We start from the raw sequence: 23,273 nt of genomic DNA, 5'->3' as shown, positions 1-23,273 counted from the left end.
ATGAGCTAACGAATTCCGTTATATTGGACATTTGTATTAATTATATCAAGCGAAGAACTGAGAAATTTGGCAGAGAGAGACGGCAACATTATCGTGGGTTTGCGTGACGACTCTCCACCTCCCAACGACTTATTTGCGAGAGTATGGCGCTGCAGACCAGCAGATTCAGCTGTTTTCAGGCTCTATCTGGGGACCACTCAACAGCGCCCCCCACCCAACAGCTGAATTGCCAATGGCTGAATTGGAGTACTGCACTGTGCCGGTACAGATGGGTGGGTTATGGTGGATTCTGTGGCTCTGCAGCTGCATGCAGTCGCAAATCTAGCAGCAAGCTCCCGCTGACAACATTATTATACCTGCTTAGTGAAGCAACGATGAAACAAATGTAATGATTGTTTCGTTCATCGCATAGGCTGTTTAATTTTAGCCTATTTTAATACAATTCAAATAATCAAATTGTGCTTAGAGGGAATTATTTTCACCGGACATTAAGACCGGAGAGATTAAATATGTCTGACTTCAACAGATTTTGCCGGTCAAATACCGGTAATTACCGGCTAACGGAAACGCTGATCGCCTACCTTTTGAACTGGGCTAGTTTACTGTGGGGGTCTGTTTGCTTGCTCACTGCTGGCCAGATTAGTTGCCGCCGGAGTTGAGAGCACTCCAGAGCAATGGCGATCGAACTATTGGAGATTATGAAGAAGAAGACAAAACGATCACACTTATGGATGATAACGAGCATTTTCACCAGACTACATTGGACTCAGCACTTCTGGTAAATCATAAAAATACTATAGTCAAACCGGCCGAGGACTCGGGGGGGTAACCTATTCTGCTCCGTGGTATAGTCGGGCCCGAGCACTCCGAGGCACAATAGTACTAGTAGCCACTACCCTGCAAACTGCAATGCAATGGCGAGCGAACTATTAGAGATTATGAAGAAGAAGACAAAACGATCACACTTATGGAGGATAATGTGCGTTTTCACCAGACTATGTTGGATTCTAGTATTTTAAAACGGGCTGTTTGGATGTACGTTCCTGGATTTAACGTTACCCTGGTGCTGCTAACAGGCACTTAACGTTATATTTATTGATCCTGTTGTGATCCAAGACACTTGGAGCAAGAGTGGAGTACCTGCTGACAAAGGTAACGGCTATTTTACCGAACCCCATCATAAAACAGGCTTTTGTAATGATAGCAGATAGCAGATAACAAACTAAGGTATGTAGAAATAAAAATGAGCCATACTATTGTCTCCATAGCTATAATATAGAATATACGATGGGTCCGCAAACATCGTGAAAATGGTCAATAACGCTGGCGCCAGGGAGTAAAGATGGAAAAACAGCGTGGCAGTCGATGAGTTAACCCTTTCACTGCCACACGACAAAGGGTTAAGCCTTTCACAACCACACTACCAAAGGGTTAAGCCTTTCACAACCACACTACAGAAGGTTAACTGTCTGTAGTGTGGTAGTGAAAGGTTAACCTTCTGTAGTGTGGTAGTGAACGGGTTAAATGTAAAGGTAGAATATTTAGCAAATGTTCCAAAGCAAGAACCACAGTTCCAAGCTTTGCTAATAGTGTAGCAACAACATTTTGCTCAAAGAGTACGGGTACAATACTGAGTTTCTGTATGCTTAAAGGGGCAGTTCGGATCATATCACAGTATTTTTCTTATTTTTGACGGTATACCAGTATTTGACTGTGTATTTTTCCCAGTACAATTCTTTAAAAAAAATATTATTATTGTCTTTATATTGTAATACAATCGTCACTGCTATTTCATTCAAAGTTGTCTATTTTATTTTACTTTTTAATACTGCTGCAAGGAATACAATATACAAAAATATGTATATATTTATTACTATATGAAAATATTGTGGATGACAGTATAGTAAAAAGCCATAACTTTGCATGGACCCATGATGATACACCTTCATATTCTGTACACCTTCATATTCAGTAGACCTTCATATTCTGTACCTTCATATTCTGTAGATCTTCATATTCAGTAGACCTTCATATTCTGTACACCTTCATATTCAGTAGACCTTCATATTCAGTAGACCTTTTTTTATCCACTTTTTCAATTTTTTCTCCCATCCCAATTTAGCCGTGCCAATTCTCCCCTCCCCTGTCTTGAACGTTGCTCGCATATGCCCCCCACTGGTCGGTTGTAGGGAGGATAGAAGCCTTGCATCACATGTCCCCTCCGATACATGTGGAGGCAGCCTGTCACATCTTTTCACCTGCCAGCGCGGACTCTCATTCGGCGAGGTGTAACGTGTGGGAGGCTCGCACTACCCCCGCCATTTTCCTGTCTCTGCTGTGCAGGCGTCCCCCAACCGACCTGTAGGAGTCGCTGTCCACAACGTCCAGATTACCACCCATCGACTTCCACCCGCTAACTCTGCCAATTGAGTTAGTATGACGGCCGGACCAGGCCGGAGGCAACGCCGACAGCCGGAGTCGAACCCGGTGTCTCTTGCGTTGGTGACGAGCGTTACTAGCCGCCTTCATATTCAGTAGACCTTCATATTCACAACAGTTTCATTTAGGAACTGTTTTCTAACTGAAGTAACAACCCCCATAATAATACATAATGTGTTTATCCACTCTGTCTGTCTCTTGTTGTCTGTGTTGTTCAGTCACCAGAGACGACCCCCCAGTTCCCTCAGCCTGCCGGCTCCACAGGGAGTCCTCTGGGGTTCATGCTGAACGGACAGCCCATCACCCTGCAGCCTGGAGGTAGGTATCCAGCTCCACTACACCAGTCTCTCAATTTGTATAAATAAAACATGTCTATGATAATACAATTTTGTACGTACTAGGGATGATAACAATTAATCGAAGATCGATTGATTGATCGTTAATGATTTACTTGAACACGTGACATTTACTCTATCTACTATCAAACAATGATATGTTACAATGTTGTCTGTCTCTTATTACATTGTCGCTGTCAGTAGAATGGTGTATTTTCAAAGCATTTTTCAATGAACAGATAGAGGGCGCAATATAACTGACAAGGAGGCAACTACCTCTGTGTCTGGAAAATAAGCAAGGAAAAAAAACATGAACGACGGCAACTTGCTAAATTAAGCAGGCTAAGAGAGGTGTTGATTTTGAGCTGCGACCCACAACGGGCCGAAAAAATAACCCAAGTCAGTCTTTGCATTTATCGAAAACTGCATGATCGGTATGGTTGACTGAAAAGGATTTGAGCCGTCCGATGCTTAAGAGGTTAAGAAGCCATTTTCTTTTTGTAACAGCGTTCGTGAATGAGGTCCTATATTCATACAGGACAAATAAGAACAATCATTATGACATTGTCAAGACATTGGGCCTCATTCAACAATACTCTCTTATTATTTTTCTTATATTCTTGCTTACCTGTCTGTTAAGAGAACAATAAGAAAAGCCACCGCCACATTCATCAAGCCGTTCTTAACGTCAAAATCTGTGCGTACCCAGGAAATTTGCATGATGAATCCCACTCATTCTTAAACTCAAAAGCGTGTTCGCGCTAAATTCATTTGCATACCGACATGCCTACCATCTCCTTATAAGGCGAATGCGGCGGGTGTAAAACAGCCGAGTTTCGCCATCTGATCGCTGTCTGATATATTCAACAGGAAGCGCTTTGCAATCTCAAAATGACACACACACGTCTCACGACTTGCGACTCAGTGCATGTGTGTGTGTTCCTGTGGGTCGCTCATCACATGTGTGTGTTAGTTAACACTTTAATCGCCGAAGACGCTGTTCAGCGTCTTTCCCCGCCATGCTTATTCTGCCGAAGACGCTGGACAGCGTCTTTGATATCAATATTTCAAATATCTGTGATCGAAATCATATTTCTCCCCCGGAGACATTATATGTACTGGTGAGCCCCTCTCAATTCTCCAACGGTTCAAGAGCGCCATCTGGTGGCCGATCGGCCGCTCGCCCAAACAGGAAGTGATGCGGATGAAGTGGTGCTCACCCATATTTCGTCCGGGCACTCGCTATCATTAGCAGGACTCCATCTTGACACAATGGATGTCGATCGGTTACCAATAACTCGATAAACAACATGATTTGGACGTATATACTATTATACAACCTGGAAATGGATCGGATATTTCGACATCCCATAATAGAAACATTTCTGTTCCACGCTCATCTCCCAACGGCGCGAGAAAGCTACGGTGAGTTTCAGCGTTATTTTTTAATGTCTTCGATACTAACTGCTCTAATGATCATATCACCCACACTAGATGAATGATATAACGTTGCCCACGGAATTATAAACGACCCCCCCCCATCCGGTCATCATCAGATCATACGTACTAACTCCTAGAAGCACGTCCAGTTGACATTTTTTATCTTGCACAGATTCCTACCAAACTGTATTTGATCATCAATATACGGTAATGCATTTAGGGCTATAAATCAAGTTCTGGAGAAAGCTGCAGAAAACGATAAAAACATACTTATACTTTAGACCGTATTTTAGTATGAATATGTGAATGAAAAAGTATAACGTTGCTACACCCTGAACAATAGATATAGGACGTTGAATGGGCCATAGTAATGTCAATTTAGCAATACAATTTAAAAAGTTATAGCCCTGCAAAGAAGGGGAACTTCTCCATGTCAAATAGAGCTGGCGAGGGATGGTAAATTATGAATTTAACCCCGGCGATCAAAGTGTTAATCTGATGACAAATAAAGACTTATACTTGTACTTATACGTATACGTACTGTATAGTGCGAAATAAATCGTTCCAGCAAAGTAGGCTTTGTCAATAGGCCTACTGAACGACTGGCTGCGCGCTTGTCAAGACAATCGCGGCGCGCAGTATACTGATATATATATGCCGCTGATCCGTATATGCTCTCCTTTCAGAGAGAGATGACAGGTGACAGATCCGGTATTTCCGAACCTATAGGTCATCTCTGTCATCTCTCTCTGAAATGTCCGTGACTAAAACTCAGAGTGCGCTCAGAAATTTAGGTGTGGAGCAGAATTTTTATTGATTGATTGAACATTTTATAAACAGATTGCAGAATTGGTACAATACAGTACAGCTCAATACACACAATTGTTAAGGGGATGCAGACAAGAGAAAGACTTTCGTCTTGTTTACATCAGGGTCCCCCATTTTCAATTCATCATAACATATATGACATACATGACATGCAGATAGACAGTACTGCTAGAAGAGAGGAGAGGAGAGGAGAGGTTGTAAATATGCGTTATATGCGTACGGCCTGGGCAGCCAGCATCTAACTGTTCTAACGGCAATATATAATCAATTTCAGAAGCAGAATGCACGCATTAAGTTATAATAATAATTATTATTATTGAAAGGTTCTGCATGGGTTTATAAAGTGTATTTGGGGGTACTGTATTTGGGAGCAATTGACCAATGGTTTGCTTTCAACCCATGAACTCCTTCCTCTCTCACCATTTTATATATATTTTTTTATTTTATCTACTAAAACTGTATTGTATTATATTGCTTGTTTTGTAAAGTGTCTTTGAGAATTAGGAAAAGCGCTATATACATCGTATGTATTATTATTATTATGAATGGTAGGCTTTTTTAAATGTTTCTCATCTGGGTAAGAATTTCTTATTTCGGTAAGAGTGCTCTCGACCACTCTTATAATTTGTTCTTGCCTGAGAAAAAAGCAACAATAAGAAAACTTTGCTGAATCCCAGTTAAGAACAAAGTAAGAGGAAATGCTAGTTAAGAACGAAATTTGTTCTTATATCGTTTCATGCATGAGACCCATTGGTAGCAAGATAAGATGCATTACAATGAATTAATAAAGTGCTGTGAATATTATCAATATTTATATATTTACTAATTAAGGTCCTTTTAAGATGTAGATGTTGACTGTAGTGATGGAAGTAGATTGTTCCAAAGAGACGGCCCTCTGTATTTTAATGTATATTGATTAAGGGAAGTCTGACAATATGGAAGATGAAAGTACCTTAGAGTGTTGTGTGGAATAATAGTGAATGTCTGGAAAGGGCTTAGGTAGGCCACAAGTTAGGTGTACATATTTTTATACATGAATACACAAGTCTATAGTGGTGTATATATAGGTATATATTCACATAACAAATGTACAGAAGGCTGTAGTGAGGAGCAGAACGGTCTTCACTATTTTACCAGACAATCTGATGTTTACAGTGGAATAGACCTTTTTGAATAATTCTAAACAGGCCCAAGTTTATTTCCTGTTGCTGTGTTTGCTCATTTCAAGAGCTGACGAGAAGTATACTTGGGGAGCAAGCGGTACCCCTAGCAACGGAATTCCACTGAAAATGTCTGTAGGACCTCCATGTAACACTTGGTCACTTGTCATGCCTAAATCTGCCAGGCATGGATTATAGATTAAATGTCTGATGTTCACACGCCGGCCTTACATGGTGTCTGAACCTGCAAATCAAGCCTTGGTCAAACGAGTTATAAAATACCAAGTAATAGTGTGTTTTTCCTGAAATGTCATTTCTAAAGGTTGGGAGATGAGACAAAACATTGTTAATTAATTTATGACCTTGAGTTTGTTTCTTGTCATACATGCTTGTCATATATATACACTTACAGTATATGTAGTGTCATGTGGTGCATAGACACATAATTAACAAGAACACAGTCGAACACAGTCATCTACCAGCAGTTAGGTAGTCTAGGTCCATTACTCAGTCGCTTTGGTGTCAGTCCACCAAGATTTTGTTAGCCGATTTGTTTCCCATGTTGATTGAGTTATATCCTGAAAAATGATGAGCACATCTCTTGTAACCATTGAATTCACAGAGGTCCCTCTGCATGATTGCATGTGGGAAATACAATTTGACTGATTTTCTTAAATTAAATCATCCAATCAATTAGTCAACAAAATAATTAGTTAGTTGACTTAAGAATTTGTTTATTGGAGGGCAGCCCCAAGTTAAGAAAAAAAAATATATACAAATATATACTTGTAGGTATTTTCGGAATGTACCAAAAATACATAGCAAGTATTTTCGGAAAGTATACATTTTATGTATTCAGAAAGTAGTACATTTGTGTTCAATTGAAACCACTTACGTTGTACTTAGTATGTTAAAATTGTACTGAAGATGTGCTAAATATATTGAAATTATACTAGTATAAGTACAAGTAACTTAACTAAAAGTCGTTTTTTTTGTGTACATTACACTTACAGCATATTAATGACATATCATACTAAACATGTGCTTTGAATTAGTACATGAACGCATATAAGGAGTACTAAAAAATACTTTCAGAAAAGTACAGTACTTTTACCAAACATAATGTACTAAAAATGTACTTTCAGAATTGAAAAATATACAGATTTTTTACTTGCCCTCCTGGTCTGACCATGTCTCTTGGTTTTCTATCTTCCAGGCGGAGGGGCAGAGCTGCTTCTCTCCCAGCAAGAAGGCTCTGCCGGGGGCTTCTCCACCCTGCAGATCCCCCTCACCATCAGCGCATGCAGCGTGAAGACCATCAACACTGTGGCCGCAGGGACGGTCTCTTTCTCCTCTCCCACCTCCTCCTGCTCCACCCCCACACCTGTTGTGTCTTCAACACCTATTATCACTGGTAAATACTACACAGTACACACTTATTACCACTGGTAAATACTACACACCTATTATCACTGGTAAATACTACACAGTACACACTTATTACCACTGGTAAATACTACACACGGTCCTATTATCACTGGTAAATGCTACACACCTATTATCACTGGTAAATACTACACACCTATTATCACTGGTAAATACTACACAGTACACACTTATTACCACTGGTAAATACTACATACCTATTATCACTAGTAAATACTACACGTATCACTGGTAAATACTTTACACTTATTGTCACTAGTAAATACTACACACTTATTGTCACTAGTAAATACTACACACCTATTATCACTAGTATATAGTAGGGGTGGGACAATACATCGATCCAGATCGATATATTGATCTATTATCAATTATCAAATAGGATCGATGCAACGTAAAAAGATCGATTCATATTGTGATACTCTTATTTTGAAAATCCCCTCGTGAGCATATCCGCCCGCCCGGCTGGCTGCAACAACAACAGTAGCTCAGCGCAGCTCAGCGTGTGTAGACGTTAGACAACATTGCTTCAGAGTCCGCCTATTTTGCCCGAAATAAGTGCCTGTTATTTTTTCCCCCACGAGGGGTCAAATGCATCTAACATGCTTTCCATCCTCGCCATTCCTTTATGCCCACGTCGCGTTAAATACCGAAATTAACGTTGCGTTAGCGTGAGCTAACTAAGCTAAGCTGAGGTCCACTAGGGACTGGGAAGGAGGGGGGGTTACTGCATTCTCGAGATAGCCCCACTAACAGGATCTGGCCGGTACTGCACGTTCTGACTCCCAATATGCCTTTTCCAGCCAAAATACAGCGCTGTGATAGGATATTAACCCTTTATCTGCCAGAGATTATTCTGATCTTACTCCCTTCTCTGCCACCACTGTAAGTCTATGGAGATGTTCCCCTTATTTGCAGGGCTATAACTTTTTAAATTGTATTGCTAAATTGACATTACTAAGGTTGTATAATAGTATATACGTCCAAATCATGTTGTTTATCGAGTTATTGGTAACGGATTGCTATCCGTTGTGTCTAGCTCGAGTCCTGGGACTATTACAGAGTGATCGGACCGAATTGAAATGAGCACCAGCTTCCATTTCCTGTTTCCGCTCTGGGCGATCCGCCGATCGGCCACCAGATGGCGCTCTTGAACCGTTGGAGAGTTGAGAGGGGCTCAACAGTAGATCTCAAGTCTCCGGGGGAGAAATATGATTTCGATCACAGATTTTTGAAATATTGATATCAAAGACGTGGTACGGCGTCTTTGGCAGGATGAGCATGGCGGGGAAAGACGTGCTACGGCGTTTTTGGTGACCATAGTGTTAAATGGGCATATAATATCGTCTCATATCGATCGCAGGCACCTGAATCGAATCGTATCGTATCGTATCGTGGCAGACTTTGTGATATCGGAAAATATCGTATCGTTGTCCAAAGAATCGATATCGTATCGTATCGTGATGAAACTGGTGATTCCCACCCCTAGTATATAGCAGAGTGTGAGTCTAGGGGGCAACGCTGTGACAGTGTTGTTGTTTCTGTGTCCAGGTGTGTTGTCTGGCAGCTCAGCAGAGGAGGTGGCCTCACTGGGACAAACTGGGCTCTTCACTCCTCCTCAACCTGCCTCCATGGTCATCACAGGTACATACTGGAGAGTAGGACTGCAACCATACTGGTACTGGTTATCATTAGAAATTAGGGATGGACCGGTTCTTTGGTTTGACCACCATGGTTCGGGTCACCTAGAGGCCGTTGGGTTTACTTTGGTACTGTGTGGAACCCTTTGCTGTAGTCTAATACATGACTCCTGGGTTTACTTTGGTACTGTGTGGAACCCTTTGCTGTAGTCTAATACATCACTCCTGGGGTGTGTATGGAGTGTCTTTGTGGTAGTTAACTGGCCTTTGACTATTTCCTTGTACTGTCATAGTACACTAAGAATAATGAATACTAAGTAACTAATACGTAAGTTAACATTAATTCATGTTTAATTAAAGTAATTTATGCTATTTTTGTGAACCGTTCCACCCCTAGTAGAAACCTTCATACTCTCCTCACTCTTGTTATTTTCCTCTTCTCCTTCATCATTCTTTCTTCTCTCTCCTCTTCCTCCTCTGATAAATCAATGTAACAGAGCAGACTCCTCTGAAACATGGATGTAACTCTCCTCTATCCTCTCCTTCTCTGATAGTAATGTAACACTCCTCTCCTCTGATACAATGATGAATTGTACCTTCTTTGATAGTGATGTAACAGACTCTTCCCTCTCCTTCTCTGATAGTGATGTAACCGACTCTTCCCTCTCCTTCTCTGATAAAGTGATGTAACAGACTCTTCCCTCTCCTTTTCTGATATAGTGATGTAACCGACTCTTCCCTCTCCTGCTCTGATATAGTGATGTAACCGACTCTTCCCTCTCCTGCTCTGATAAAGTGATGTAACAGACTCTTCCCTCTCCTGCTCTGATATAGTGATGTAACCGACTCTTCCCTCTCCTGCTCTGATATAGTGATGTAACCGACTCTTCCCTCTCCTCTGATAGTGATGTAACAGACTCTTCCCTCTCCTGCTTTAATAAAGTGATGTAACCGACTCTTCCAGGGCTGTACGCTAAGCTTTTCCACTAGGGGCACACTTGCCCCTAAATGAGAAATTTAGGGGCAAAAAATATTTTTTAGGGGCACATTTTTAAATAACAATTTTACCATTATTTATATCGATTGTTTTTGATTTAAAAAAAATAATTTTATATAATTTTTTTTTAATAAAATATATATATTATATAATCATACTTGTAGTTGTATTATCTGCGAGACATCGCCACCACGCAACAAGTCAAAATGCTCGCTATATGCAACCAGCTCCACTGTCTGTGTGTACTCGAGTAGCCTCCAGCTACGGCCAGGATTCTCCGGAGCTGCAGCTGGACCCTATACTGTAGCCTCCAGCTACGGCCAGGATTCTCTGGCGCTGCAGCTGGACCCTATTGACTATATTCAGCGTGCCCTCAGCTCGAATACGCATCGACTCAGTGTTATAAGACATTGATATCAGGAGCTATCTGAACTATTTAGTTTAATGGGACGTTTCGTTTTGAACAGTTAGGGTTGGGTACCGTTCACATTTGAACCAGTACCTGGGGATCGATAATGGTATACGACGACAGGGCTTGAGACTAACACCGTCCCGTCGTCCCGGGGGAAATAAAATATGTATTTGGGATGAAGAAAAATCCTCCACGGGGCCGGGACACAGTCGGGACGAAGAGGATTTATTTTCCCCCACTTGGAAAATGTCAACTGCGCCGACTGTCAGTGCGCATATCACTGTCAAACGGTGCGTGTCTTCCGAGTGCTCGCTTTAGTTGACAGTGGCACAAGACCACTGCACGAGACCCGCGGAAATATCAGAATGTTTAATAGAATGTTTAATAAAAGTTCTCGTGGTTCCGGCCATCCTCTAGCCATCCTCTCAGTCAAGGGAGCACTCTCAAACATGCTGCACTATTTGAAGTGTATAACGTTAAACAGAGCAGAAGAAGATGGAATAACAGACACAGACTGACCAACAGGGAACTGCATCCAACCCTAGTACAAAGGCAGGTCTGCGGTGGTGGCTACTGCCACTGCTGGCTCAATGTTCTCGACGGTCACATTTTCATTCGACGGCTCACTAGGAGGTGGAACACGTCGAAAATATGAAGCAATACTAACTTTACTTTTCTTCATAGGCATAGCTAAATCAGACAGTCAGCCAGTCTATCAGAGTGCTCAATCGATTTTCCCCACTCTCATACCTGAGTGCTCAGCTCGCGTGAGTGGCGTCATCACACGGCTTGGATAATTTAGGAGTGAAATGCGAATGCAAGGCTTGAAATCCCTACTCGCAAGCCCGCCCCCAAATATTATTTACCAATCGCAACGGCCAATTAAAGGGGCAATTTGCGACGAGCTCGTCGCACTGTACAGCCCTGTCTTCCCTCTCCTGCTTTAATAAAGTGATGTAACCGACTCTTCCCTCTCCTCTGATAGTGATGTAACAGACTCTTCCCTCTCCTGCTTTAATAAAGTGATGTAACCGACTCTTACCTCTCCTGCTCTGATAAAGTGATGTAACCGACTCTTACCTCTCCTGCTCTGATAAAGTGATGTAACCGACTCCTCCTTCATCCTCGTGGTTGCAGGTGTGTTGTCGGGCACTGCAGCAGAGCAGGCTGTACGTGAACACAGTCTGAACTTCACCTTGGGGGTTCCTCCTCACGGGGCCCCCAGCCCACCACCACCGGCGCTGATGCCCCAGGCCCTGACGTACAGCCCGGCCCAGGGCCCGCCTGTGCAGCTGCTCGTACCCGTCACCCCTCTGTCTCCCTCATTACCGGGCGGGAGCGGCAGTCACCAACCCGCTGACGACGGGACCTCTCCTTCCACCAGGAAGATCCTTCACAGAGGTACAGGGACTCACTCACACGGCTACAGGGCTGTATGTTCACTTTTCTTTGCACACGTCACTGATACTATAGAGGTTGATATTTTTTGGAGCACAGGCCAAACACTTGTAGAGTATAAAAAGTCTCTAAAACCTCTAGAAACGACCACAAGTAGTGCAGTTCATCACTTAAACAGGTGTGTGACTGGCAAAGGACATGAATGTTGCATACAGTGCACACAAAATCATTCCTGAACAAGAAACGTGTTTTCTTTATTTGCCCATCATGTTAAATTGTAGGGACATACAGTAACTGTATATGATATGATACATTTATTTATATTGCGCCCCTCAACCAATAGTTACATCGGCCCGGGGCGCATCCCGGGAAAGAAAGAGAAACAAAAAAAAGACAAGAACAATATGAAAACAGAAAAAAATACATGCAGTCCAACCAAGCAGATAGAGAACAGACAGATATAATACACCAGTCATACTACAATACAAAACTAGCTCATGGATTATACAAGACATCGATATGTAAAAAAAGAAAAAAGTTGCCAGGGAGTCCAATGTCTCTGTGCCTCCTCTCCTCTGCCCCCCCTCACAGGGACGACAGGCCCTGTCAAGCCTCCAGACTGTCCCGTCTGCCTCTCACAGTTCAAGATCATCAAAGCTCTCAGAGGCTTCATGTGTGTAAGTACACCTCCAGCCATGCTCCAGTCAAGAGATTGTCCCTTCTTGATGACATCACAGATGGATTGTATTTGGTAGACTAGACGCTAGGTCACACAGGATCAATGTTCACTATGCTTTCCTCCAGACACGTGAATCGTCTTGACTCCTCCCCTCTCTCTCCATCACAGCTGTGCAGCCCACAGATCGCCCGGAGTCTCAACCACTACTATAAGACCAAGTCTAAGAACAAGGACTCCTCCAAGTCGTCCAAATCTAAGTCTAAGAAGCACCGGCGCTCCTCCAAAGGCTCCAAGGTAGGGATGTGTTTAGGCAGATACATGGAGCAACTTGCCACCGGACATTTACATTTAGTCATTTAGCTGACATTTATCCAAAGCGAAAAGTCATCAGGAAGGGCACAGCTCTATCAGCTGAGAAACAATGTTCATCAGAGTGTTGAGTGCTACAGTGTAGTAAGGCTGTAGTAAACCAAAGAAAACCTTGGTCGGGGCACCCTCGTGGCGCATACCATAGTGCCTTGCGCACCTACGTGGCCGTCCCGGGTTCGCTCCCCGCTCCCGGCGATATTTGTTGCATGTCTTCCCCACCTCTCCTCCCGTTCGCCCTCTCCTCTGTTGGTCCTGCATGACCAGTAAAAGCTGTAAAAATTCTAAAAAAGAAAACCTTGGTCGACCAAAACCGAAAATAATTTACGATTGGTCAAGGGTTAGGTTGTAAAAAATATATATAAATAAATAAATGTATCAAAAAAGAAAAAGTTATTTCTGGATTAAGAAAACGGCCACAGTGCACTGGATTTACTCTACTTGGTGTCCTAAATGAATGATATGACTATAATTAAATATAAAAATATTTGCAGTGTATTGGATAATTATTTTTAACAATTATTTTATACAGAAATCGTCATGATTCCTGACAGACTCTCTTACCTTGCGACGCTGCCCACACGGACATGCGGAGACAGGACCTGGAGACGCATCTTAATTTTTACGCCACAACGTCGTTGTGTGATTTAAGTTTACGGTACATTTTTTACATAAAATCCCTTGTCATTTGAAGTGTCTCAGCCTCCATTGCTCTGCACCCGGGTCTACTTCATATGGCTCTGCTTCAAGCCAGGTCGTTACGGAAATGATGACAGACAAAAGGCGGCTGGGTGGCATAGCGGAGATTGCGCTCGTCACCAATGCAAGAGACTCCGGTCTGGGTGGAAAGTCGATGGGTGGGGATTGGACGTTGTGGACAGCGACTCCTACAGGTCGTTTGGGTGACGCCTGTACAGCAGAGACAGGAAGTATCGGGGGCAGTGTGAGCCTCCCACGCGTTACTCCTCGCCACTGAGAGTCCACGCTGTCTGGTGAAAAGATGCGACAGGCTGCCTCCTTGTGTACCGGAGGGGACACGTGATGCAAGGCTTCTATCCTCACTACAGCCGACCAGTGGGAGGCATAGTTAGAGCCATATGAAATCCGCGTTCACGGAATCGCGGACGGAATCGCGGAATTAACCAATAAAAATGGAATCAACTGCAAAACGTGGAATATTGCAGAATTTGGCCTAATCTGGACTGAAATTTCGTTTTTGGGTGGAACGTTTGGTGCACACGCGACCGGGGAGGCGGGGACTCTACAGCGTGTTACACACAACACAGCCGCGGTGCTCAAGCGTCTGGCTGCTTCAGTGTTAACATCGTCAAGAAGCTAAACAATTCCACAATAAGCCCTCAATTCAGAGCAGAACAGTATCCTAATGACTTTTATGCCTCCGGTGATAAGGTGTTTTGCTAATTCTGTCAACGTTCCGTGGACTGGACCCGCAAAAACACTTGCGACACTATTGTGATTAAATAGCTATAACGTTAGGACATGAATACATGATAGCTTCTAGCTAAATCTAGTGCACCCATCCATTTGTTTAATGCAAACGATTGTCATTATACACTGCCCTTTATAAACTAAATACACTTAAATAGCTATGTAACGTTATAGGACTATAGATGGAAATGATAGCTTCTAGAAGTTCTAGCTAAATCTGGTGCACCCATCCATTTGTTTAATGCAAACGATTGTCATTATACACTGCCCTTTATAATCTAAATAAACTTAAATAGCTATGAAACGTTACAGTACATAGGACTATAGATAGAAATGATAGCTTCTTGCTAAATCTAGTGCACCCATCCATTTGTTTAATGCAAACGATTGTCATTATACACTGCCCTTTATAATCTAAATAAACTTAAATAGCTATGAAACGTTACAGTACATAGGACTATAGATGGAAATGATAGCTTCTTGCTAAATCTAGTGCACTCATCCATTTGTTTAATGCAAACGATTGTCATTATACACTGCCCTTTATAATCTAAATAAACTTAAATAGCTATGAAACGTTACAGTACATAGGACTATAGATGGAAATGATAGCTTCTTGCTAAATCTAGTGCACCCATCCATTTGTTTAATGCAAACGATTGCCATTATACACTGTCCTTTATAAACGAAATAAACTAAACTAAAGGTGCCTAAATTATGCATTACTATTTCATCACAATATAATAGATATAGCTAGGTTACTGACATTGTCATTGTGATAATGTCAGTAGTAGCTAGCTGTATCTATTGTTTACACTTGAAATATGTATTTTTATTTTGTCACAATATTAATTGAAAAATATTGTGTAAAATTGAACTGTATTTCTGAGTTGCAGCACTTAAAAACATTAAATGGACTGTTATATCTTATTCAATTGTGGACATTTATTCATTCCCACTTATTAGACACTATTTCTGATGGTAAAATGAGCATAAAAAGCAAAATACAGAATTCTGAAATATTAAAACGGAAAAAATGGAATTTGGGAAAAAATAAAATGGAATTTGGAAAATAATAAAACGTATTTCATATGGCTCTAGGCATAGTCTAGCAACGTTCAAGACAGGGGAGGGGAGAATTGGCGATACAAAATTGGGATGGGAGAAAAAATTAAAAAATAAGGAGAAAAAGTATTTAAAAAAAAAAAATTATGATGACAGAGCCAACCAGCGTTTACCCGTCCTGCACAAGTGTGCATAATTGAATGATTTCCGAAAAGGCTTGATCAATTAAATAGGCTTTATCCCATCCCATTACAAATATACAAAAAGACAAGGACATTTTTAAAACGACAATTTATTAAAAGCTCAAGTAGTGGCGGTTAGGTGGTCGAGCGGAGATTGCGTTCGTCACCGGCCCCGGAGCTGTGAGCTTGGTTCGCCTGTTCGAATCCAGCTCACAGCTCCGGGGGTTGTCACCAGCTTGGCTGGCCGTCTGCACTGATACAATTGGCTGTATCAGAGGGTGGGAGAAGCTGGCGGGGTGGGTCCGGGTCGTTGTAAAACAGCGACTCCTACAGTTCGGTCGGGGCGCCTGCTAAGCGCGGATTGGACGTGAGGGGGATAGTGTGGTCCTCCCACACGCTACGCCCTCTCAATGAGAATCCGCGCTGCCAGGTGAAAAGAAGCGGTGATTGGCTGGACGTGTGTCGGAGGAAGCACGTGGTAGCCTCCACTCTCCCAAATGATCTGACTGTGGGGGGTAAAGCGCAGCGACCAGGAAGGGACTGGGAATTGGCATACGACTAACATTGGGATGGGAGAAAATCGGAGGAAAATGGAGGGGGAAAAAGACAAATAAAAAAAAAATAAAAAAAAAAGCTCAAGTAGTGAGAACACAGAACTTACAGTACGAAGCCGTTTCGTTTTTCAGTCGCAAATGTGCGAAAAAAAAAAAAAAAAGGACATTAGTCTTCAAAACTAAATATGCAAAGAAATAAATTAAAACACAAATAAGGTGCTGCGCGCCACATGCAAGGTGGCAACTTATGCTGCATGGTTTAAAGGCCTTTGAACTGGCCTGCATGCAGGCAAATAAAACAGGCTAAGTCTCACGGTCACGGACAGTCAGTGGTCCATCCCAGAATTTAGCGGTGTGTGCTAGAAACACTAATATGTCCACATTCTTGGGAAGGAGAGAGCTTCTCGGCTTGTTGCATATAAATCCTGCTTTTGAAAAGATGCGCTCAGGCGGTGTGGATGTCGCAGGGGTAGAGAGGAGACGTCTTGCTACTTGTGCCAGTCTCGGGTATCTGTCCTGGTTTATTTCCCACCACTCCAAGGGTCCCGAGCCAACTTTGCTTCTCTCCTGGAGGTACCCTTTCATCTCCTCTGTGGCATTACTCCCAGCTGTCTCCATATATACATCTTCCTCCGCTCCACACAGCAGCATCGCAATTTCCTTCTCCTTGTCAGTTTTGGCTTTTTTTTACCGATTATCCTCCTCCTCAGCCGGCGGGTCGTCATTTGTGCCGTGCGCCAGTCGGTCTGCCATCTGTGAAGTTGAACCAGATTCACAATCATTAAACCTTATTGATCCCTGGGGGAAATTGAGTGGCATTACAGTTGCGCTCATTAACACATTGGTTGCCAGCAGGGGGTGCGCGATTTATCGCTTGGTTGCCACCACTCTAATCAATGAGAGGGCGAGCACATTTGCGAACGCATAAACTATATCTTAAATTATGGCTATGTGTCTAATACGCCCTTCGCTTATCAATGACTTGCTTGCAGTCAACATGTACGAAACGGATAGTTTTTTCATCAGTACATTTCCGTTTTATAGCGTTTTGAATACGAGTATAGTTTTGAAGATTTCTAGTGATTCCCGAAAAATCCGCGAAGATAGCTCTTTAGTGGAATAAATACACAAAACACGTTGTAATTTTTCTGCCTATTTATGAATCGTTTTCAAATAAACGCTAGATTATCGATAGTATATGTGTACTTATGCACGCTAGAGAAGCGGGCTGAAAAATCTATTATCCATGACCTGGTCACGTGAATACTTTCCCCAAGGTGGTTGTCCTTCCGCGTTCGGTTTGCGCGATCTGATTGGCCACTGACCTACGCCCTCGTAAGTAGAGAGTCGGCGCTGCACTCAACCGATTCATTCAACAGGAAGCGATTTGCGAGTACAATACACCATCACACCAGAGTAAGCACACACGCATGATATCTGATTTATTAATGCCAAATAATGGACGACGACCGCAATTGGCACTTGAAAAGTGTAAATGATGGATTAGTCGGTAACAATTCATGACAGCTTGTATAGCTCGCCTGATTAGTGCCCTGCCTGTGGACCATATGGTCCCCGGTTCGAATCTCTTGCTAACTTTTTTTTCTTCCCCGTAACGTTAAATAATCTATCCACTCTGGTGTCCCAAAAAGGACAACCACCGTATGCATACTGCACCTTATGTGAATACTGTGATACTGTGAATACTGTATATTTCAGTTGGTTAGATAGTCAATTCTATTGACTTATTTGTTTACACTGCTTGTGTTGTTTTCACTACCTGTGTACCCCCCCCCATGCTGCTATGATGCCTGAATTACCCCAAGGGGATCAATAAAGGAATATCTTATCTTATCAACCAGAGTGGATAAATTAATTAACGTTACAGAAAAAAAAGAAGTATCCAAGAGATTTGAACCGGGGACCATATGGTCCACAGGCAGGGCACTAACCAGGTGAGCTATACAAGCTGTCATGAATTGTTACTGATTGTTACTGACTAATCCATCATTTACACTTTTCAAGTGCCAATTGCGGTCGTCCATTATTTGGCATTAATAAATCAGATATCATGCGTGTGTGCTTTTGTGTGTGAGCTCTCGCGCTGACTCATTAAGCCTTTCCCTACGCATATTAATTTCTGGAGCATTTCTTTATCCACTCTGGCGTGATGGTGTATTGTACTCGCAAATCGCTTCCTGTTGAATGAATCGGTTGAGTGCAGCGCCGACTCTCTACTTACGAGGGGGGCGTAATAGCGTAGGTCAGTGGCCAATCAGATTGCGCAAACCGAACGCGGAAGGACAACCACCTTGGGGAAAGTATTCACGCGACCTGGTCAGCGCTAACGTCATACACGCACACACATACACGTTGTTAAATCTGTGAAAAAACATCCGATTACCCCAAAACTGGTAAAATAGATTCCTTACCTCAGATCAGATGTTCTGCAAAAAGATTATTCCAATTCCTGATCGCCATTCCAAATATCGATCGCGTTTATTGATTCAACGTTATACCTCAAAACACATAATCGACACTTCTTCCAGTCCCCTCAATGGATGCAATAGTCTCAGGTTACATGGCTCAGAAGCAGTGGCGTCGCGTGGGTAAAATAACAGAGGATGCAAAAAAAAATAAGCTATTAAAAAAAAGAAAACAAAAATATTTTTTTTATATATATTTTTTTATATTTAAGCCAAGCAGTCACCATGTACAGTATGGCTTGGCGGCTAGTCAAACCAAGCAGTCACCATGTGTACAGTATGGCTTGGCGGCCAGTCAAAACAAGCAGTCAACATGTACAGTATGGCTCGGCGGCGTTACTACTATGAACAAAACAAAGCCAAGAGAACAGTTTTGACTCTTCAAATAAAGTGACTATATTTATTTTTCCAAATAAATATCATTTGAATCAATCACAAAATTCACAATCCGTCAATGTCATTAACAATGTGTTTCCCTGAACAATGAGTGAACTAAATACCAACAGGTATTGTGCTTTGTCAGCAGATAAAACATTTGACGCTATAGGAGAGGAGACTGTTGTGGTCTTGGTCCATGAAACAACTATTACTTGGCATTTATAGGACAGCACGCCTCAAAAAGAATTAAATAAACCAAACAAACATCACAGGTACATAGTGTAATATTCTGGGGTTTTGTGTGTCACTGTTAGCTGGGGGTGTGTTTCCGCCCGGGAGAGATGGGGGGTGGCACCGGAAGTTAGTTTGTTGTCGTGGAATACACGTGAAAGCAGGTAGCTGTGTGTGATGACGAGCGAGGTATTCACCTGTATGTAACCAATATCAATGGAATTAAACAACCCCAAAGAAGCATAAACCCCTCCTCATTCTTCCTAACAATAAGAGTATGACAGAACGCTACAATATGTCCGTGGTGAAACTTACGTGCTGTGATTGTCACGTGTCTGGTGCGCCCAGCAATCACAGCGCTCCTAGTGTAAAATGCCGAAGCAGCCATTTTAGCGATAGCTCAGTGATTTTTTTACTCGTTTATAAAAATGATTTAAAATGTTTATTAGCAACGCCGAGCTTTCAAACCCCGCCGCGCGCGTGTGTTAAACCCTAATGGAACGCTGGGTACCTTTGAAATTTATATCTGATATATTTTGGACCCACCGCTAGCTTTTAAGCAGTACATGGTGGTGCAAATTAACCTGGCTACTACGGAGGAATAAGTGACTGCGTATTCAAAAGCCCCTGGCTTGCACATCGCAGTCACGAAAGGGGCTACAACCAAGCTAGCTTGGTTACGTTAGTTAGCATCCAAGCTAGCCTGATAACGTTAGTAGTTAGCATCCACACTTATGGCCAGACGCTACCCAGAGAACCAAGCTGGGCGTGTGATTTTTTTCCGTAGCCTATGTTTGCGATGAATAAACAACAACAAAACGGCCTAGCGTCCTGACCTGAAATGGCGTCCTGTTAGAGAGAGTGGGCGCAGTTTCGCTCGTTTGGTTAATTTCTCCAGGAGGGAGAAAATTATTATAACACAGAGATGAAAAATAATGATTTTTATTATTATTATTGTAAACTACCGTAATTCCTCTAATAGTGACCTGTATTCAATTAAAAACCAACTCTCTATTAACACTTTAATCGCCGAAAACGCCGGAACTCGTCTTTCCTAGCCATGCTCATTCTGCCGAAGACGCCGTAACTCGTCTTTGATGTCAATATTTCAAAAATCTGTTATCGAAATCATATTTCCTTTCCGGAGCCCTGAGACACACTGCTGATCTCCTCTCAACTCTCTAGCGGTTCAAGAGCGCCATCTGGTGGCCGATCGGCAGATCGCCAACCGGAAAACACCCTTTGAACCGGAAGTGCTCACTCCATATGTGGTCCGACCACTCGCTATAGCTCCCGCGACTCCATCTTGAAACACTGGATAATAGATCGCTCGCCCTAACTCAATAAACAACGTTATTTGGACCTATATACTATTATACAACCTGGAAATGGATCGGGCATTTCTACATCCCATAATAGAAAATAATCTGTTCCACGCTCATCTGCCAGCGGCGCGAGGAAGCCACGGTAAGATTCAGCGTTATTTTCTAACGTCTTCTATACTAACTGATCTGATGAACATATGACCCACTCTTGATGAATCATCTAACGCTGCCCACGGAATTATAAACAATCCCCCGCCCATCCGGTCATCATCAGATGATACGTAGAAACTTCTAGAAGCACATCCAGTTGAAATTTTTTATCTCGCACAGATTCCTACCAAACTGTATTTGATCATCAATATAATGCATTTAGGGCTATAAATCACGTTCTGAAGAAAGCTGCAGAAAACGATAAAAACATACTTATACTTTAGACCATATTTTAGTATGAATATGTGAATGAAAAAGTTTAACGTTGCTACACCCTGAACAATACATATAGGACATTGAATGGGCCATAATAATGGCAATTTAGCAATAGAATTTAAAAGGTTATAGCCCTGCAAAGAAGGGGAACTTCTCCATGTTAAATAGGGCTGGCGAGGGATGGTAAATTATGAATTTAACCCCGGCGATTAAAGTGTTAATGACCGGGTGCGCTGTTGAGCTAAGCTATTATAAGCCGACCTCCTAATACAAACCGGGTTACTAATATACGCGTGAGCGAACCTCTCCTTACTTCCGTATGGAACACGGGTCACGCGCAGCACGTAACACAACAACAACAGAGCAAGCATGGCTACCGGTACTAAACAGATACGAAAGTTTGACGTTAAGTTTAAAGAGGACGTTTTGAGGTATGCAGCGGAGCATTCGGGAGAGAAAGCCGCAAAGCACTTTAACATTGATTCCAGACTGGAGGAGGGGAAAAAAAGTGAGCGAGGAGATGGAGACACTACTTTCCGAATGGAAGCGTTATGAGAGCTAACGTTGCTACCTACTGTACCCGGAGCTGCTAACTGGCTAACGTTATGAGAGCTAACGTTGCTACCTACTGTACCCGGAGCTGCTAACTGGCTAACGTTATGAGAGCTAACGTTGCTACCTACTGTACCCGGAGCTGCTAACTGGCTAACCTTATGAGAGCTAACGTTGCTACCTACTGTACCCGGAGCTGCTAACTGGCTAACGTTATGAGAGCTAATGTTGCTACCTACTGTACCCGGAGCTGCTAACTGGCTAACGTTATGAGAGCTAACGTTGCTACCTACTGTACCCGGAGCTGCTAACTGGCTAACGTTATGAGAGCTAACGTTGCTACCTACTGTACCCGGAGCTGCTAACTGGCTAACGTTATGAGAGCTAACGTTGCTACCTACTGTACCCGGAGCTGCTAACTGGCTAACGTTATGAGAGCTAACGTTGCTACCTACTGTACCCGGAGCTGCTATGGTAAAGTTACTTGATTTCACTTTGAAAACGTTGAAATGACCAGTGACCACCTGTAATTGCACTGTTTACTATTTCATACAGTACTTGGTTTCAATAAATGAACCCAGTACATTTTACTGGGTTCAAACTGACACAAAATGTTGATTTATTCATTATGATCTGTTTGAAAATTAGAAATATAGGCCTCTCTCTTATACATGCCTCCTCCTAACAAAAGCCTGGTACCCGCTACAGTTGAAACAAATACAAGCCCGGGTCACTATTAGAGGAATTACGGTATAAAAAAAAATATATATATATAATTTCTTTTTTTAATTTAATTTTCTTTATTTTTTTACTGTTCATATTTTTGGGGAAGCTTGGCTTCCCTTGGCTTCCATGAATATTCGCCACTGCTCAGAAGTAAAATGTGGAGCCCGGAGTTTTTTTTTCTCGTGCATTTTCATTGACTCCATTCCAATGGGTGCAATACCATCCGGGAGACGATAGGGGGCGGTATTTGCCCTTTTCGAGCTCAGAGCCAGTACCAATGATAACGTGAGGCTGGATGGATGAAAAATGAATGGATATCGCTAATAAAAGAAATAACAATTAAATAACGAGATTTCTCATCATTGGCACTCAACGCATGGCGGGCAACAACGAGATTTCTCGTCGTTGGCACCCAATGTGTTAAGACACAAAGGAGACTCTCTCTCTCTCTTTCTCTCTCTCTCTCTCTCTCTCTCTCTCTCTCTCTCTCTCTCTCTCTCTCTCTCTCTCTCTCTCTCTCTCTCTGTCGTATTAACGGTATTACATCAGTATAGTGCCGAATTTCTCAGTTCTCCGCTTGATATAATTAATACAAATGTCCAATCTAACGTAATTCGTTCGCTCATAAAATTCTTAACATGTTAATGTGATTATAACAGACTGCCGTTTAATGTCGGGCGACCCACCGACAAATATTCCTTTTTACGTGGAACTAGGAAATACAGCCGGACTTAGTTAACAATAATTAACTAATTTACA

At 42.3% G+C, this 23,273-nt stretch overlaps 1 protein-coding gene across 1 annotated transcript in view; it reads left to right on the top strand.

Annotated features, from left to right (window-relative positions):
• The window catches only part of pogza (pogo transposable element derived with ZNF domain a), a 112,200-nt gene that overhangs the window by 34,210 nt on the left and 54,717 nt on the right, over nt 1-23,273 (top strand). The window contains exons 4-9 of the mRNA XM_084311990.1: nt 2,658-2,757; nt 7,419-7,616; nt 9,200-9,292; nt 11,835-12,098; nt 12,687-12,772; nt 12,943-13,068. Of these exons, the coding sequence (XP_084168116.1) occupies nt 2,658-2,757; nt 7,419-7,616; nt 9,200-9,292; nt 11,835-12,098; nt 12,687-12,772; nt 12,943-13,068 (867 nt within the window). The remainder of the gene's footprint in view (nt 1-2,657; nt 2,758-7,418; nt 7,617-9,199; nt 9,293-11,834; nt 12,099-12,686; nt 12,773-12,942; nt 13,069-23,273) is intronic.

Source organism: Notolepis coatsorum (genome assembly GCF_963971535.1).
Source record: "Notolepis coatsorum genome assembly, chromosome: 4".
Taxonomy (NCBI): Eukaryota; Metazoa; Chordata; class Actinopteri; order Aulopiformes; family Paralepididae; genus Notolepis; species Notolepis coatsorum.
Note: the sequence above shows the minus strand (reverse complement) of the source record. Positions and strands in the feature narration are given on the sequence as shown.